At 64.9% G+C, this 18,435-nt stretch overlaps 1 protein-coding gene across 1 annotated transcript; it reads left to right on the forward strand.

Moving 5' to 3' along the window:
• Positions 1-5,359: 5,359 nt before the first annotated feature.
• On the forward strand, positions 5,360-16,834 carry USP11 (ubiquitin specific peptidase 11). Its single transcript, XM_065423010.1, has 21 exons — positions 5,360-5,451; positions 6,919-7,028; positions 7,485-7,615; positions 7,916-8,033; positions 8,150-8,295; positions 8,426-8,487; positions 8,726-8,825; positions 9,152-9,325; positions 9,529-9,687; positions 9,833-10,057; positions 10,731-10,814; positions 11,278-11,372; positions 11,662-11,856; positions 12,760-12,857; positions 13,349-13,585; positions 13,753-13,823; positions 14,082-14,194; positions 14,284-14,433; positions 15,053-15,168; positions 15,892-15,980; positions 16,709-16,834. Exons 1-21 carry the CDS (start codon positions 5,360-5,362, stop codon positions 16,832-16,834), a joined length of 2,691 nt encoding a protein of 896 aa, XP_065279082.1.
• The last annotated feature ends 1,601 nt before the right edge of the window (positions 16,835-18,435 follow it).

The following is an 18,435-nucleotide window of genomic DNA, read 5'->3' on the forward strand; positions in this document are numbered from 1 at the left end:
AGCGGTGGGGGGGCCGCCGTCTCTCTTTAACCCTTTGCTCCCCCCCCACAGTGAACGGGCAGAACGGACGGCCCAGCTTACTGTTGTGACCACGCCAAGCCACAGTGACGTGGGCGGGGGCTGGACTGACATTAACCCGCCCCCCCAGCTGGGACTCTGCCCCTTGGGTCGGATGCTGCCTTCGGGGCTGGGACTCGGACCGTGCCCCACAGCCGGGGGGGGAACTCGATCCCCTTCTGGGGGAGGGGCGGCGCCGGCTGGACGGCAGATGCCCCCCCCCCATGTTGTTTAAGTTTTATTTTTTCAAGGCAATATTATAAATATAGAGAAATAATCTATAGCCCCCCCCCCCGTCGGGAGGGATGGGCATGGGGGGGCAGCCCCCCGGAGTTATGTTTCCATGGAGATGTGTTTGCTTCTGCCCCGCTGTGGGGGAGGGGGCCACAACCCCTCCTGTACCCCCCAGGTTGAGGGGGGGGTTGATCCAGGGGGTTATATTCTGTGGTCACTCGCCCCCCACCCCAAATTCTCCTCTCCTGCCCCCCACACCCGCTGAGCTGTGGGGACAGAAGTCTTCCAGATGTGGGGGAAATGGGGGGGGGAGGGGCTGCTGTTGCAGATGTGTGTGTGGGGGGTACCCCAGATGTGGTAGGTCCCTTTGCAGCAGTGTGTGTGGGGGTCCCTGACAGTCTGCAACCCCTCCACATCCGAGTGATGGGTCCGTAGGGAGTCCCTTTGCCTCCCCGAACCCCAGCATGTCCCTTCCTGCGGGGCGTAGCTCCGCCCCCACGTCCTGCTGGGTCAGCATGTGGGGTGACCGCTGGCTGACGCCAGTGAGTTCAGTGGGGTGGCTGCCAGCTCCCCTTCCCCACTTAGTACTCAGGGCTCACTTTCTCCCAGCCCTTACTCCTACAGTACTCGGCCCTTACTCTGGCTCCATCCCCTGTTACTCAGTCCTTAGTCTAGCCCTATTTCTATGTTACTCAGCCCTTACTCCTACAGTACTTGGTCCTTACTCTGCCCCTACTCCCCTGTTACTCAGTCCTTAGCCCGTACTCACTCATGTTACTCGGCCCTTACTCCTACATTACTTGGTCCTTACTCTGGCCCTACTTCCATGTTACTCAGCCCTTACTCAGCTCCTACTCCCAAGTTGCTCAGCCCTTACTCTGCCCCACTCATGTTACTCTACCCCATTCTCATGACACTCTCCTCCTACTCCCATGTTACTCAGTTCCTACTCACACAACACTGTCTATACTCCCATATTACTCAGCCCTTACTTGACCCCCTACTCAGATGATACTTAGCCCCACTCAGTACTTACACAAATGTTACTCGGCCCCTACTCACATCTTACTCAGCTCTTACTTGGCCCGTACTCAACCCCTAGTCAAATCTTACACAGTCCCTTGGCCTCTTATTTGGCGCCTACTCAAATGTTACTCAGCTCTCACTCAGCCCCTCCTGAGATCTTACTCGGTCCCTCCTCAGCTGTTACACAACTGTTAGCCTGTAGTCAGCCCCTAGCATGCTCTTGACTCAGCCCCTCCTCAGTCAGTTCCCAGACTCTGCTCAATCCTTACTCCCATCCCTAGTCTTTACTTAGTCCTTACTCAGATGTTACTCCGCATCCTCTCACTACTAACTTGGCCCCTACTCGACTGTTACTCTCTACTCAGTGTTTGGTCCATGCTCAGGTATTACTTGGCCTAACATTATTCTGTGGTTACTGAGGCCCTACTCATCTGTTACTCAGCCCTTACCCAGTCTGAGTTTACCTGTTACTCCAATCCCTGCTCAAACGTGACATAGTCTTTATTCAGACATTACTCCATCCTTACTTGAGCTTTACTCCCTCCTGATCTGGTCGCTCACACATTACTTGTTCCTTTCCCCATAAATCCAGAGGGTGGTCGGAGTATCATGGGGTGATCTGGAGTAACAGAAATGAAATTCACTAGGCCACAGTGAGGGGACTAGGAAGAATTTTGGCTGTGAGCCGGGAGCTCTGGCTAGCAGGACGCTCTTGCTGACTCAGGTCAGGACGGCCTGAGCTCCCGAGGTAGCGACGCTAGCTGGAATTGGAGCCACTGGCCCAGGTGGCCCACCCAGTCCTGGGCGCATACTCATATGATACTTGGGCTTCGCCAGCCTCTACTCAGTCTGGTTTTAGTTTTTACCCAGTCTTCAGTCAAATGTTACGCAGGCCGCACATGTTACTCAGTCATTGCATTGTATTTACTCCATCCTTACTCCTGGTACCCTGCCTGTACTCAGCGGTGAGTCCCTACCCAGCCCCTACTTAGTCTTAGCCTAGATGTTACTCTGTCCTTACTCAAATGCTACTCTGCCCCTACTCAGTCTTATCTTAAATGTTACTCAGCCCTAATGCAAATGTTACTTGGTCCTTACCCAAACAGTACTCCATCCTTACAGTCCCAACTTAGTTGTTGTTCAGTCCTTACTCAAAGAGTAATCTGACCCTACTAAAATGTTACTACCTCCTTACTCAAACACTACTTGGTCCGTACTGAAACACTACTCCATTATTTCTCAAATGTTACTCAGTCCCTACTCAGTCTTACCCTTAGATATTACTTATTTTTACTCAAAAGTTATTAAATCGTTACTCACTCCTGAATCAAATGTTACTCGGTCCATACCCAGCCCTTACTTTGGCTTAGTTGATTTGTTACTCCTTCCTTACTCAAATGTTACTCGGTCCCTTTCCAGCACCTACTCAGTCTTACTGAGTAGGTAAGTGGGTGCTCAGTAAGGGTGCTCGGTCCTTAATCAAACACTACTCAGCCATTACTCTGTCCTTACTTGTTACTCAGGCAAATCCCTCCTTGTCCCTGCTCTAGTCCAACACTGCTCAGGATTGGACCCTGCGTCCCCTTCCAGCTTGATCCTGCAGCACCCCCCCCCCCCCCGCACTCCCTGATGGACCCCGGCCATGCGGTCCCACCCAGAGGACTCTGTGTGCTCCTGGCTCCCACTAGTGGCTAGGAAGGATCAACTGCAGTTGGAGGGGCCAAGCCTTTAACTCAGGGGTAAAGGCCGGGGGTTTGAACCCTGCTGTGGGAGTGTCCATTTGAAGGCGGTCTCTATATCCCCCATACAGTGCGCCCCCCCCATATATATTGTGTGTGTGTGTGTGTGCGTGTATATATGTACATATCTAGCCTTTTTTATATGCAGCATGTAGTGCTTGTGGGATGGAAAGTCTTTCCCTGCAAGAGCCATACCCATAGTAATAAAAATGACGATGCCCCCCAGCTGAGCTGCAGCTACCTCTGGGACGGGGCAGCGGGGAACGGCTGCACGTAACGTCGCATGGGGAGGGCTTGGCCGGCGCTGAGATGTAGCCAACTATCCACGTGGATCAGAATGGTCCCCCAGACGTCCCCCTGTTCCTCCCCTCTGCCCCCCCTGCTCTGCCCCATAAGGCTAAAGATGTCATCCCTGGCGGGGCAGTGTATGTTAACCCTTTCTCTGCTGGGCACCTGGCAGGGCTGGGGAGTGTAGCCGAGAGGTGTGGGGGTGGGTTTGGTTGGGGATCCATTCCTGGACGGTGGTGGGTTCTGCTGTGTGGAACCGGATCTCTGTGCACAGAGAAGGGAGGGATCCCAGCCGTGAACCCTGCATGGAGGGGGAATCCCACATCAGATCCCTGCATGAGTAGGAGGGTGGGATCCTAGACTGGATCCCAGGCTGGAGAGGAGAGGGGTTAAGACCAGATCCCTGGTGGATCCCTACATGCAGAGGAAGGGGATCCCGTAATGGATCCATATAGGTGGAGGAGGGAGGGATCTTGGAGAGGAGGGGATCTCAGAGGATCCCTGGGCAGTGAGGAGGAGGATGCCAGAGTACCCTGGACTAGATTTCCATGCCTGGGGGGCCCTGCACTGGCCCAGAGTGGATTCAGTAGGGACAGAGCCCCCTCCCCTGCCAGCCGTGTCCTCCCCAGGTCTGTAGATGGGGGTGGGATCTCTGTGACAGGGGGGCTTTAGCTCAGCAGGGAAAGGGTTAACCTGCCTATGCATATCAATGTTGGGGGGGGGGCTGTATCTGAGCTGTACGGGAGACGGGGCCTTCCTCGTTTTCTGTCTGGGGTGAGAGACTGTTCTGCATTCAATGTATGGAAATTATTAAAGTCTCCATGGAACCCAGGCATCCCGTGTCTTCATTCACCCCGCAGATGGGGGGAGGGGACGGTGGATCCTAACTATGGACACCCCCCCCTTCCTGAATCCAAGCGATGGGCCCCCTCCCCTGGGATCAGACCCATGGGCCCATGCAGCCCAGTAGCCCCCCGGCCCCCCCCATCAGAGCCACGGGCCCACCTAGCTCAGTATCTTGCAGCCCAGGCTCACACCCGAGAGCCCATGGGTTCCATGCTTTGCTGGAAGTTCTTAAAAACCCAGATGTCAGAATAGAACCCAGGAATCCGGGCTCCCAGCCCCACCCCCCTGCTCTAACCACTAGACCCCACTCCCCTCCCAAAGCTGGGGGAGAACCCAGGCGTCCTGGCTCCCAACCCCACCTCCCTGCTCTAACCACTAGACCCCACTCCCCTCCCAGAGCTGGGGGAGAACCCAGGAGTTCTGGCTCCCAGCCCCACCCCCCTGCTCTAACCACTAGACCCCACTCCCCTCCCAGAGTTGGGGGAGAACCCAGGAGTCCTGGCTCCCAGCCCCACCCCCCTGCTCTAACCACTAGCCCCCACTCCCCTCCCAGAGCTGGGGGAGAACCCAGGAGTCCTGGTTCCCAGCCCCACCTCCCTGCTCTAACCACTAGACCCCACTCCCCTCCCAGAGCTGGGGGAGAACCCAGGAGTCCTGGCTCCCAGCCCCACCCCCCCGCTCTAACCACTAGACCCCACTCCCCTCCCAGAGTTGGGGGAGAGAACCCAGGAGTCCGGGCTCCCAGCACCCACCCACCAGACCTGATACTCTCATGGTCTGTTTTATTTTATGCCACACCAAATATGGTGTCTCTGCCGCCGACCTGATTTGCCACAACCAAGATGGCGGCAAGGGGGACCCTGGCTACCTGGGGCAGGCGGGCTCCCCTCCCGCTGGCCGTATACCACACTCAAGATGGCTGACCGGGCCATACCATGCTCCGCCACACTCAAAATGGCGGATTAAAAACCATGCGGGAGCCCCTCCCACTTTAGCCGCTTCCAACATGGCGGATCCCTTCCCCGTGCGCGCCGCACCCAAGATGGCGCCGGCCGGAAGCGGGTGGGCGAGGCCTCAGGGGGCGGTGACGGCGCAGAGAGGGGGCGGGGCCCCAGCGTCGCCGCTTCCTGTTTCCGGTCGGGCCGGCGGGTGGGGGCGGGGCGCGGGCCATGGCGGCGGCAGGGGGGGTCCCGGGGCTCGAGGCCCAGCGGCGCGAGGTGGAGGCGGCGGAGCAGCGCGGCCTGCGGGCGGGGGAGCGATGGTGAGGGGCGGGGCGGGGCCCCGGGGGGAGGGGCCGGGGGGAAGAGGAGGCTGGTGGTGGTGGTGGTGGTGGGGTCGGGGGAAGGGGGATGAGGAGGCTAATGGGGGAGGGGCTGGTGGGGGGGGAACCTGTGGGGGAGGAGGAGGCTGGGGGGGGCTAGTGACGGGAGGGGCTGGGGGGGAGGAGCCTGGGGGTGGATGGAGGGAGGGGGGAAGAGGAGGCTGAGGGGAGGGGGGCTAGTGATGGGGGAGGGGCCTGTGGGGTGAATGGGGGTGGGAAGAGAAGGGAGTGGGGGAGGAGCTGGAGGGGGAGGGAAGTGGGTGATGGTGGGGAGCAGGGGAAGGAGGGCCTGGGGGGACCCGGTTGTGGAAGGGGGGAGGCAGGAGGTGGTGGTGAATCCCCTATCCCAGGTCACCTTACGCCCCTGAGGAAGCTGGCTGCCCCCTGCCCCCCACCGTGACCCCAGTGGTTACCCCAACCAGCGGCACCGGGACGATGACCAGTCTCCTGACCCCTTCTCGGCCCTGGGGCTCCTCCCCCAGGGTCGGGTGTGAACCCCAGCGTCCTGGGCAAACCCCAGCTCCGCTCACACCCTCCCTCCCCCAGAAGGTTACAATCGAGGACAGTTAATTGTCCAGCTCACGGCTCAGAGAGTTCCCACAGCCTGGCTGTGCGGCTGTTCCCCTGTTGCCCCGCCCTAGAGGTGGCTGCATCTCAGCGCCGGGTGAGCCGTCCCCATGTGACGTTTCCCCTATAGAGGAGCCCTGCTAGGAAGTAGGTTGCAGCCAGGCAGAGCTGTCCTGGGACAGTCCCAGCAAGGGAGGGAGTGAATTGCTGATAAGTCCCTTCATCAGAAGTAGCTGATGTCACCACAGAACTGGGAAGTCCCGTCCCCGAGTCCCGGACTCCCCAGGAAGCAAAGTTAGGACTTTCCCAGGCAGCATGAGTTCATTGACTCATCTGCAAATGATTGTTCTCCCAGGGCTGAGATGCAGCCACCTCTGGGGTGGGGCAGCGGGGGGAACAGCTGTACATAACGGTACACACAGACGGCTCGCCCGGTGCTGAGATGCAGCCACCTCTGGGGCGAGCCAGGGGGTGGGCAGCAGCAGCACATGATGAGGGACAGCAATTTTGTAAAGGAAAACAGAGAATCCTGAACCCAGCTGGGATGGAGAAGACTTTCTCTGGTTAGGGATTGGCCAGGACACCTGGGTTCACTTTTTCCTGGCGGGAGCCCCGCTCCCTTGACCCCAGCAGGTGACTCTGGGATAGACCTGGGGGGACAATCATGGTGTGGGTTGGGGCGGGCAGGGTCGAGCAGGGCGGATTAGGTGGGAAAAGGGAACAAGGGGTTTGGGGGAGTGTTGGCATGAGATTAAACAGTGCCCTAGACGTGGCCCTGGGGCGGGGTGCAGGCATCCGGGGGTGGGGCGCTCAGCTGCAGCTGGGTCCATCTCCCCCCAGGTACCTGCTGGAGAATCACTGGTACCAGCAGTGGAAGGAGTACGTGGAATCGGGTGACCAGAACTCCAGCTCCTTCCCGGGGCACATCAACAACTCAGAGCTCTTCGAAGGTACCCGACCACCAGGCTGGGAGCCAGGACGCCTGGGTTCTCTACCCCGCACTGGGAGGGGAGTGGGGTCTGGTGGTTAGAGCAGGGGGGGCTGGGACCAGGATTCTCTCCCAGTTCTGGGAGGGGAGGGGAGTCTAGTTGGTTAGAGCTGGGAGGATGCGGGACCAGGACACCTGGGTCCTTGCCCGACTCTAGTGGTGAGAGCAGAGGGGGCTGGGAGCCAGCACCTCTGGGTTCTCTCCCCGGCTCTGGGAGCAGAGTGGAGTCTAGTGGTTAGGGTGGGGTTCTCACCCAGCGCTGGCAGGGGAGCGAGGTTTGCTGTCCTGTAGCAGTGAGTTCCGGAGGTGAATTCTCTGGGGTATTTAGGGAACGTAGTGGTCTAGCAGCTTGCAATAGCGAGTTGGCGGTTGGCACCACCCCAGCCGCGGCTGGCTAACCTGTCCCCTGCCCCCCAAGACCTGGAGTCGTTCCGGCTGAAGGAGCGGCTGGTGGAGTCCGAGGAGTATGTGCTGGTGCCCGAGGACGTGTGGAACAAACTGGTGAGCTGGTACGGGCTGGAGCACGACCAGCCGCCCATCGAACGCAAGGTGAGGGGAGGGGGCATCCTTGGGCGCAGGTCACAGGGGGGCAGGCGTGGGCGGCCGGGTCGCGTGCCAGCCCCTGGGAGCGCGCGTGATCCTGGTCGGGATGCTTGGGGGCTGGCGCCAGGACACGGACAAGCCCGGAGGTCCGAGCCCATGAGCCCCCCCCAAACTCCCAGGCTCAGTGTCCATAGGGTACCATGATCCTCTCTGCCCAGCCCCCCCTCTGGCAGCCAGGGTGTGGAAGGTGCCGGGGCAGGATGGCGCCCCCTTGGCTGGCTCACAGCCCCCGTCTCTCGCCGGCAGGTGGTGGAGCTGCCCAGCACACAGAAGGTGGAGGTATACCCGGTGGAGCTGTATCTCTGCCAGCACAACGACATGGACAGCCCCGTCACCGCCCAGTTCAGCCGTGTGGACACAATCGGTAACCCAGGCGTCTGGGGGTGGGGGGCTGAGCCGCTGCGAGTGTTTCGACCCCTCCCCCCATCATCCGAGCCCTGCAGTGGGGAGTCCCGTGGGTTAACATTCCCCTCCCCACAGACGCGGTGCTCCAGGAAGCCCGGCGCCAGTTTGAGGTGCCCCCTGAGGACGAGACCCGGGTCTGGGTGAAGAACTCAGACGGATCCTGCGAGCGGCTCCGGAACATCCACATGACAGTGCTGGACGCCTGCCTCAGCACGGGGCAGGTAGGAGCTGGGGGCGCCGTGGGGCGGGGGGCTGGGCAGAGGGTGCTCTCCCCTGGCGGTCAGGGGGGCGCTGTGCTGGGGGAGCGGGCAGGTGGGTTTAACTAACTCCGCGGCCCCTCGTCTACCCCAGGTGGTGATAATGGAGACGCGAAACAAGGACGGAACCTGGCCCAGCTCTCGACCCCACGTCATGTGAGTGCCCCTTTCTCATGGGGAGGGGCGGCATGGTGCCAGGATAACCCTGGTGCCCCACCCCAGAGGTGGTCGCCTCTCAGGCCTGGCTGAGCCGTCCTCGTGCGGTGTTCTGTGTGGCTGTTTCCCAGCTGCCCCGCCCCAGAGGTGGTCGCATCTCTGAGCTGTCTCTGTGCAGTGTTGTGTGTGGCTGTTCCCCAGCTGCCCGGCCTCATTGCCTGTGCCCTCTGCTCCCCAGGAGGAACTCCGTGGAGGACGAGGAGCTGTACAGGGGGCAGCCGGGGGTCTGCGGCCTGACCAACCTGGGCAACACCTGCTTCATGAACTCCGCCTTCCAGGTAGCTTCTGCACCCGGGCTCAGGGAATCCCCCTTGGGGTCGACCCCTGCGGGACTCATGACACACAGTGTTGCAGTCCCACTTCCCTCCAGGAGAGGGCGGCAGCCCCATGTGCGTGCTGCAGCGCCCTCTGCTGGATCGAGCCGGTCGGCTCCTTATAGGGAGGGGTGGGGCGTGGGCGCGCCCTGTGCTGAAAGGTACTGCTCGGTTCTGGCTCTGGGAGGGGAATGGGGTCCGGTGGTTAGAGCAGGGTGGAGCCAGGTTCTGTGTGGGGTGCAGAGCTTTGGGGTTCCCCCCTTGCTGACCCTCATGCCCCCCCCGTGCAGTGTCTCAGCAATGTGCCCCCCCTCACGGAGTATTTCCTCAACAACCACTACCTGGGGGAGCTCAACTTCAGCAACCCACTGGGCATGAAGGGCGAGATCGCCGAGGCCTACGCCGACCTGGTGAAGCAGGCCTGGTCCGGCCACCACCGCGCCATTGTGCCGCGCATGTTCAAGGTACCGGCCCCCCAGCCCGGTTCCCTCTCCGCCCTCCGAGCTGGACAACGCCGCCCCGTCATGCTGCGCATGCTCACGGCCCCTGGCCCCTGCTCCATTCCCTTCCTCTGCCAGCATCCCCCCACTTCCCCTTGTCCTGGGGAGGGGGCTGGCCCCGGGGAGCAGGGTGGACCCCCCCAGGCCTGACCCCCGCTCTCCCCCAGACCAAGGTGGGGCACTTTGCCTCACAGTTCCTGGGCTACCAGCAGCACGACGCGCAGGAGCTGCTGTCCTTCCTGCTGGACGGGCTGCACGAGGACCTCAACCGCGTCAAGCGCAAGGAATACGTGGAGCTGCGGGACGCGGCCGGCCGGCCCGACGAGGTGAGGGGCCGGGAGGTGCTGTGGGGCAGGGAGCAGGGCAGTGGGCTCAGCCGCGGGCGGGAGGCGTTCCAGTCGGCTGGTACCGGCTGCCCCACCCCAGAGGCGGCTGCCCCACGCCCCAGCCTGCCGTCCCTTCGCCCTGCAGGAGGTAGCGGAGGAGGCCTGGCGGAACCACAAGCGCCGGAACGACTCCATCATCGTGGATATCTTCCACGGCCTCTTCAAATCCACCCTGGTGTGCCCGGCCTGCGGCAAGGTGTCTGTCACCTTCGACCCCTTCTGCTACCTCAGCGTGCCCCTGCCTGTCAGCCAGGAGCGCGCCATGGAGCTGTTCTTCGTATACATGGACCCCAGCCGCAAGCCCCAGCAGGTGGGAGCGGGGGAGCCGGGGGCCAGGACTCCTGGGTTCTGTGCTGGGAGGGGAGTGGGGTCTAATGGTTAGAGCGGGGGGGCTGGGAGCCAGGACTCCTGGGTTCCATCCCTGGTGGTGGGAGGGGAGTGGGGTCTAGTGGTTAGAGCGGGGGGGGGCTGGGAACCAGGACTCCTGGGTTCTCTCCCCAGCTCTGGTAGGGGAGTGGGGTCTAGTGGTTAGAGCGGGGGGGCTGGGAGCCAGGACTCCTGGGTTCTCTCCCTGGCGCTGGGAGGGGAGTGGGGTCTAGCGGTTAGAGCAGCGGGGCTGGGGGCCAGGACACCTGGGTTCTCTCCTTGGCTCTGGGAGGGGAGTGGGGTCTAGTGGTGAGAGCAGCGGGGCTGGGAGCCAGGACTCCTGGGTTCTCTCCCCGGCTCTGGGAGGGGAGAGGGGTCTAGTGGTGAGAGCGGGGGGGGCTGGGAGCCAGGACTCCTGGGTTCTCTCCCCGGCTCTGGAAGGGGAGTGGGGTCTAGTGGTGAGAGCAGGGCAGGCTGGGAGCCGGGACTCCTGGGTTGTATTCTGAGCTCTGGGAGGGGAGTGAATCCAGTAGTTACAGTGGGGCTGGGGGCCGGGACTCCATCTCTCTGGGGGTCCCTGTGGGGGTGTCTCTGACGCTGGCTGTCTCCCCCCACAGCACAGAGTGGTCGTGCCCAAGGCTGGCAAAGTGCTGGATCTCTGCCTGGCTCTGGCCAAGCACACGGGGGTCCCGGCTGAGCAGGTCAGTGCCTGCCCTGGCTCTCGGGGGTGCTGGCTGGGACTTGGGGCCCCTCCCCTACAGGGGCTGTGGCGGACCCACAGGATGGGTGCTGGGAGCCCCCCAGCTGCGCTGGTTGCTAGGGTCTACGCTGGTTTTTTTTGGGGTGCTGCATGGCCATGGGGGGAGGGTGCATCCAGCCAGGTCCTTAGCCACCCTGTTCCCTGCTGCCCCCCTCCCCCCCGACACGCCTTGTCCCCACCAGCAGACCCAGGACTTGAAACAAAGGGAAACCAAGGCACACACCGGGGTCATGACAATATCGCACCAAATGCCCATTTTGTTCCGTGTCGGCGGCTCCCATCTGGCCCCGGGGCGGGAGCTGGCTGGCTCGGGTGGGGGGAGGGGGGGGCGGGGAATGGGGCCCGTCCCCACTGGCGTCACCGGCCCGGTCAGGGGGGTGCTCAGGGCTGGTCTCCCCCCCCAGATGATGGTGGCCGACGTGTTCAGCCATCGCTTCTACAAGCTGTACCAGGTGGACGAGGCGCTCAGCTGCATCCTGGACAGAGACGACATCTTCGTGTGAGTGCCGGGGGGGTCCCCTGCGGGTATCAAGTGGGGGTGGGGGGGGGACGTGTCTCAGCACCACCACCCCAGGCACAAGGGGGTGGTGCTAGCGGACATGGGGGGGCTCCGTGTGGGGGGGCCATGTCCCCCCCAGGTACGAGGAGGTGGGGGGCGGGGGCACCATGTGAGGGGCTGTCTCAGCATTGTCTCCCCCCAGGTACGAGGTGGTGGGGCGCTGGGAGGGGCAGTGGTAGGGTGGGGACACCGTGTGGGGGGGCCGTGTCTCAGTGCTGTCTCCCCCCAGGTACGAAGTAGCGGGGGGGCTGGCAGAGCCGGGGGGGGCGCTGGTGCTGCCCGTGTACCTGCGGGAGCGGGCGCCCCCCCGCGACGGCGACCCGGGCTACGGGGTGGTTCTGTTCGGGCACCCGCTGCTGGTGTCCGTGCCGCGGGCGCAGCTGTCTTGGGATGCCCTCTACAGCCTGCTGCTGGAGCGACTCTCGTGAGTGTCCCCCTGGGAACCCCCCGGGGACCCCCCGCCCTGCTGATCCCTGACCCCCGCCCCTGGGACCCCCTCCCCGTGGGACCCCCCGCCCTGCTGATCCCTGACCTCCGCCCTGGGACACCCCCCCCCCGGGACCCCACTCCCTCTTGATCCCTGACCTCCGCCCTGGGACCCCCCCCCCCGGACCCCATGCCCTGCTGATCCCTGACCTCCGCCCTGGGACCCCCCCGGGGACTCCACGCCCTGCTGATCCCTGACCCCTGCCCCTGGGACACCCCCCCCGGGGACCCCCCGCCCTGCTGATCCCTGACCTCCGCCCTGGGACCGCCCTGGGGACCCCACGCCCTGCTGATCCCTGACCCCCGCCCCTGGGACACCCCCCCCCCCGGGGACCCCACGCCCTGCTGGTCCCTGACCTCCGCCCTGGGACACCCCCCCCCGGGACCCCCCGCCCTGCTGATCCCTGACCCCCGCCCCTGGGACCCCCTCCCCCTGGGACCCCCCCCTCACCGGGACCCCATGCCCTGCTGATCCCTGACCTCCGCCCTGGGACCTCCGCCCTGGGACCCTCCCCCCCCAGGGACCACATGCCCTGCTGATCCCTGACCCCCAGCCCTGACACCCCCCCCTCCCGGGGACCCCACGCCCTGCTGATCCCTGACCCCCAGCCCTGACACACCCCCCCTCACCGGGACCCCCCACCCTGCTGATCCCTGACCCCCACCCCTGAGACCTCCTCTATGGCCTGCTGCTGCACCAGCTGAGTACTGCCCTTCTACCCCTGCTGCCCCCTGAAATGGGGACCCCTCCCTCCCCCAGCCGGGGTGCCCTGTTCCCTCCACATGCCACGGGGCCCCAGGCTCCGGCCTGCCCCGGCTCAGGCCCCGGCTCTGGTTGCAGGCGCTACGTGCGGCGGCCGCAGTCGGGCTCCGAGGAGGACGAGGAGGAGAGCGAGGAGGAAGATCTGTACGGCCCCCAGGCCAACGGGCTGAGCGAGGGTAAGGTGGGGGGGGAGCTGTCTGTCCCATGGTATTGGGGACTTGGCTGGGGGGGCTGCCTGCCCCGCGGCATTGTGGGCCCTGGGAGCCGGGAGAGGCCGTCAGGGGTTCCCCAGTTGGGGCCGGAGCTGTGGGGCCAGCCCATCATTCCATGGGGGGGGGGGACGGGGGGGGACGGACACGGTTGATCCAGACTGTCTGCTCTCCTCCCCCTCCCCCCCGCCCAGGTGAATAATGGCTCAGCCTGGCTGCCACCTCCCCTCGAAAGCTGGGGTCTGCCCCATGACGGGGGGGGGGGCGGAGCTGGGGGGGCATTGGGGGGAGGGATGGGCTTAGGGGGCGTCGCTGGAGTCCACTGGCTTGTGGCCATGGCGTGTGTCTGGTGGCAGCGGGGGCCCTGCCCCCCGGGTGCCCAGGGTGGGGGGCTGGTCTGGGGCGGGGAGAGGGGGTCTCTGGCGGCGCCAGCTCATGGCTCTGCCCCCCCCCCCCAGGTGATGAAGAGGAGGAGGCGCCGGGTGAAGGCCCTGCCAGCCAGGCCGAGGAGGGAAGCAGTGGGGGCTCGGGGGGCCCCCCCACCCCGTCCCCGCCCCAGGCGACCCCGCCCCCCACTGCCAACCGGCCCAAACGCAAGTGCCGGCGCCGGCGGCCGCTCTTCACCGTGCGCCCGGTGAACGCCAACGGGACCAGTGAGCGCCCAGCCCTGCCCGGCGAGGGCTTCGCGCTGCATGGTGAGTGGGGCGGGACGGGGGCGCTGGCCCTGATCCTGGGCCAGGGCAGGGCCTGGCTGGCTCAGAGGGGCAGGGTGGGGACTGGCTGGCGCGGGGGGCCAGGGATGGGGGTCCCCGGCGGGGGCTTTGTGCGCAGGGTGGGTAACGTGGTGTCTCCCCTCGCCCAGCCCAGCCCTATATCGCCATCGACTGGGACTCGGATATGAAGAAGCGATACTATGATGAGGAGGAGGCAGAGGTGAGGGTGCGAACCCGCGGGACTCCCCGCTGCAGGGAGTGACGGGGGAGGGGGGGAATAGCGCAACCAGGGCGTTAACCCGCGGGACTGCTCACTGATGGGGAGTGGGAAGAATGGCTCAACCAGGGCGTTAACCCGCTTGCCTCCCAGCTGCAGGGTCTGATGGTGGGGAAGGGCTCGGGCAGAGTGTTAACCCACAGGACACCCCGCTGTGGGGTGGGGCTCTGGGCCCCCCCTGACAGCCCCGTCCCTCGGCAGGGCTATGTGAAACACGAGTGCATGGGCCACGTGCAGCGGAGGCAGCCGGTGAAGCTGCGTGAGTGCGTCGAGCTGTTCACCACGGTGGAGACGCTGGAGGAGGAGAACCCCTGGTGAGAGCCAAGCCCACGGGGGGGGGGGCACCAGTGCTGGGGTCTTGTGTGCGCCAGGGCCTGGGCTCACCCTGCCCCTGCCTCCCCAGGTACTGCCCCACCTGCAAGCGGCACCAGCTGGCCACCAAGAAGCTGGACCTGTGGGCGCTGCCTGAGGTGCTCATCATCCACCTCAAGCGCTTCTCCTACACCCGGCTCGCCCGCGAGAAGCTCGACACGCTTGTGGAGTTCCCCATCCGGTGAGGAACTGCAGCTGGCTCTGGGGTGGGGCAGCTGGGGAACGGCTGGATATAACTTCTCACAGGGACTGTTTGCCTGGCGCTGAGATGCAGCCATCTCTGGGTTGGGGCAGCTGGCGAACGGCTGGATATAACGTCTCACGGGGACTGTTTGCCTGGCGCTGAGATGCAGCCATCTCTGGGGTGGGGCAGCTGGCGAACGGCTGGATATAACGTCTCACGGGGACTGTTTGCCTGGCGCTGAGATGCAGCCATCTCTGGGGCGGGGCAGCTGGCGAACGGCTGGATATAACGTCTCACGGGGACTGTTTGCCTGGCGCTGAGATGCAGCCATCTCTGGGGTGGGGCAGCTGGCGAACGGCTGGATATAACGTCTCACAGGGACTGTTTGCCTGGCGCTGAGATGCAGCCATCTCTGGGTTGGGGCAGCTGGCGAACGGCTGGATATAACGTCTCACGGGGACTGTTTGCCTGGCGCTGAGATGCAGCCATCTCTGGGGCGGGGCAGCTGGGGAACGGCCACGCACAACAGTTGACAGGAAGTGTAAAAAAGAGGACCACCCATTGGGCTGCATGGAGCCAGATAGAATCCCCCGTAACTCCTCTCCTCTCCTCACAGTGACCTCGACTTCTCTGACTTCATTATCAAGCCCCGGGTGGACGTGGCCCCTGCGCCCCACAAATACGACCTGATCGCTGTCTCCAACCACTACGGGAGCCTGCGGGACGGGCACTGTATGCAGGGGGCAGGGGCTGTGGGTTGGTTGGGGGGGGGTGTGACCCGGGGGCTGCGGGTTGGGAGTGAGGGGCGCCGGGCGAGCTGGGAGGGGCCCGGGGGCTGTGGGTCGGGAGTGAGGGGCGCCGGGCGAGCTGGGAGGGGTCCGGGGGCTGTGGGTCGGGAGTGAGGGGCGCCGGGCGAGCTGGGGGGGGGGACCCGGGGGCTGCGGGTCGGGAGTGAGGGGCGCCGGGCGAGCTGGGGGGGGGGACCCGGGGGCTGCGGGTCGGGAGTGAGGGGCGCCGGGCGAGCTGGGGGGACGGACCCCGGGGGCTGTGGGTCGGGAGTGAGGGGCGCCGGGCGAGCTGGGGGGACGGACCCGGGGGCTGCGGGTCGGGAGTGAGGGGCGCCGGGCGAGCTGGGGGGGGGGGACCCGGGGGCTGCGGGTTGCGGGTGAGGGGCGCCGGGCGAGCTGGAGGGGGCCCGGGGGCTGTGGGTCGGGAGTGAGGGGCGAGCTGGCGGGGGGGCCGGGGGCTGCGGGTCGGGAGTGAGGGGCGCCGGGCGAGCGGGGGTGGTCCGGGGGCTGTGGGTCGGGAGTGAGGGGCGCCGGGCGAGCTGGGGGGGGCCCGGGGGCTGTGGGTCGGGAGTGAGGGGCGCCGGGCGAGCTGGGGGGGGCCCGGGGGCTGCGGGTTGGGAGTGAGGGGCGCCGCGGGCGCAGGGTCTCACCCCTGCCTGTCTCTCAGATACGACGTTCGCCCGGAACAAGGACTCCGGCCACTGGTTTTACTTTGACGACAGCAGCGTCTCGCCCGTGGCTGAGGCTCAGATCGAGGTGAGTCCAGGCCCTGCTGCCCCACTCAAACCCACAGACCCATCTAGTCCTTTGTGCTCCTGCCCCCTCCCCTGCCGTGGGGCGCGGTTCTCCCAGCAGGCCCTGCTGCCCCACTCAAACCCACAGACCCATCTAGTCCTGTGTGCTCCTGCCCCCTCCCCTGCCGTGGGTCGCGGTTCTCCCAGCAGGCCCTGCTGCCCCACTCAAACCCACAGACCCATCTAGTCCTGTGTGCTCCTGCCCCCTCCCCTGCCGTGGGGCGCGGTTCTCCCAGCAGGCCCTGCTGCCCCACTCAAACCCACAGACCCATCTAGTCCTGTGTGCTCCTGCCCCCTCCCCTGCCGTGGGGCGCGGTTCTCCCAGCAGGCCCTGCTGCCCCACTCAAACCCACAGACCCATCTAGTCCTGTGTGCTCCTGCCCCCTCCCCTGCCGTGGGGCGCGGTTCTCCCAGCAGGCCCTGCTGCCCCACTCAAACCCACAGACCCATCTAGTCCTGTGTGCTCCTGCCCCCTCCCCTGCCGTGGGGCGCGGTTCTCCCAGCAGGCCCTGCTGCCCCACTCAAACCCACAGACCCATCTAGTCCTGTGTGCTCCTGCCCCCTCCCCTGCCGTGGGGCGCGGTTCTCCCAGCAGGCCCTGCTGCCCCACTCTAACCCACAGACCCATCTAGTCCTGTGTGCTCCTGCCCTCTCCCCTGCTCTGTCTGACGCTCTCCCTTTCTCCCGCAGTCGAAAGCCGCCTACGTCCTGTTCTACCAGCGCCAGGACCGGATCCGCCCCCCCGGCACCACCCCCTGCCCCAGGCCCCCCGACGCTGGGGGGGGCTGCTGCAGCGACTCCATGGAGGTGGATTGACCACCGAGGTGGGGGGGGGGAGAGGAGCTGGGGTCCCTCCCACTCTTTATCTCAGACACTTGCTCCAAGACATCTCAGGCCTGTGAACTTGGTGGGGGGCAACTCCCCCCACCAGCTCAGGGGACCCCCTTCTACCGATGGGGGGGCTGGGCCCCTCCAGTAGCTTCCAGGGGAGGGGGACAGCGGCCAGCACCATGCTGCCGGGGGGGGGGGGGGGGTGTCTCACAGCCAGGGGCATGTCTGATGAGAGCCTCTCTCAAAACCCCACTGAGCTTTACTTGACAATACCCGAGCAATGGGGCTATCTGACCCCCCCCCCCATCCTGCCTGTTATGCCTGGCGAGGGGGGGGGCACAGTGCATCTGTGGGGTGAGTCCTGCTCCCCTCTAGTCAGTCTGTGCCCCTCCCCCCTTTTCACCCCCTTTTGGCACTTTCAGCCCCCCTAGCGCCTGTAGCCAGGTGGCTCGTATTGAGCAATAACACCCAACACCCCCCCAGCTGTGGGTTTTTAACTTATCTCGATGTTCATATGCACGGGGGGGCCCCTACTGCCAGCAGGGCTCCCCCCCTTCCTGCTGAGAGCCCGGGGGTGAGGAAGCAGCAGCACTAAAGGGGTTAACCCCCCCCCGTGCTTTCAGGGCTGTACATAGGTGCCCCTGGGGCGGTGGCACATGCCCACCTGGCACATAGGGTGTTTTCTTACCCAGAGACACTTGGGGGGCAAAATGTGGCTCCTTCCCCGCGGTTTTGTGCAGATTATTTTTGTTTTCGGGGAAAGAAAAATATTTTTGGGGATGTGGCAAAACTTGTATATAAAAGAACTTCCTTTTCGCACCACGTCCAGCGCCTTGTGACCCGCCTCGCGGCTCAGCCCCCCAGGCGGTCCGGCCAGACCCGCCCCGTCCCCTGTGCTGGGGTCTAGGACCCTGCTCCACCGGGGATCGGTCACGAAAGAAACAGGATTAAACACAGGACGGCTCGTCCGGTGCTGAGATGCAGCCACCTCTGGGGTGGGGCAGCGGGGAACAGCCGCATGGAACGCTGTACCGGGGGGGGGCTTCCCTCGGGCTGAGCTGCAGCCACCTCTGGGGTGGGGCAGCGGGGAACACCCACATGGAACGCTGTACCGGGGGGGCTTCCCTCGGGCTGAGCTGCAGCCACCTCTGGGGTGGGGCAGCGGGGAACAGCCGCATGGAACGCTGTCGGGGGGGCTTCCCTCGGGCTGAGCTGCAGCCACCTCTGGGGAGGGGCAGCGGGGAACACACCTCGGGCCGGCTGCAGGTAGGGGGCCAGGCCACGCAGAGGGGCCAGCCCAGCTGTGAAGAAGCCCCAGGGGTCTCAGGCCGGGCCCCAGGTGGGGGCAGGGCCCCGGCTCGCCCCAGCCCCACGGCGAGGCCCATGAGCTCGTTCGTGCCCGGCGCGTGCTGGGGCGAGAACCCAGGCGTCCGGGGGGCTGAGTGGGGCCTGGCACGTGCGTGTGGAGAAGCTGGGAGGGGGCAGAGACCCCCCCCCCCGGGGGACAGGAGATGCAACCGCGGGCCGGGCCGGGTAGGAGCCCCCTGGGGCCAGGGGGAGACACGGGGGCGACCGCCCCCCCGTGG

The sequence above is a fragment of the Emys orbicularis genome (assembly GCF_028017835.1).
Source record: "Emys orbicularis isolate rEmyOrb1 chromosome 21 unlocalized genomic scaffold, rEmyOrb1.hap1 SUPER_21_unloc_1, whole genome shotgun sequence".
NCBI classification, from domain to species: Eukaryota; Metazoa; Chordata; order Testudines; family Emydidae; genus Emys; species Emys orbicularis.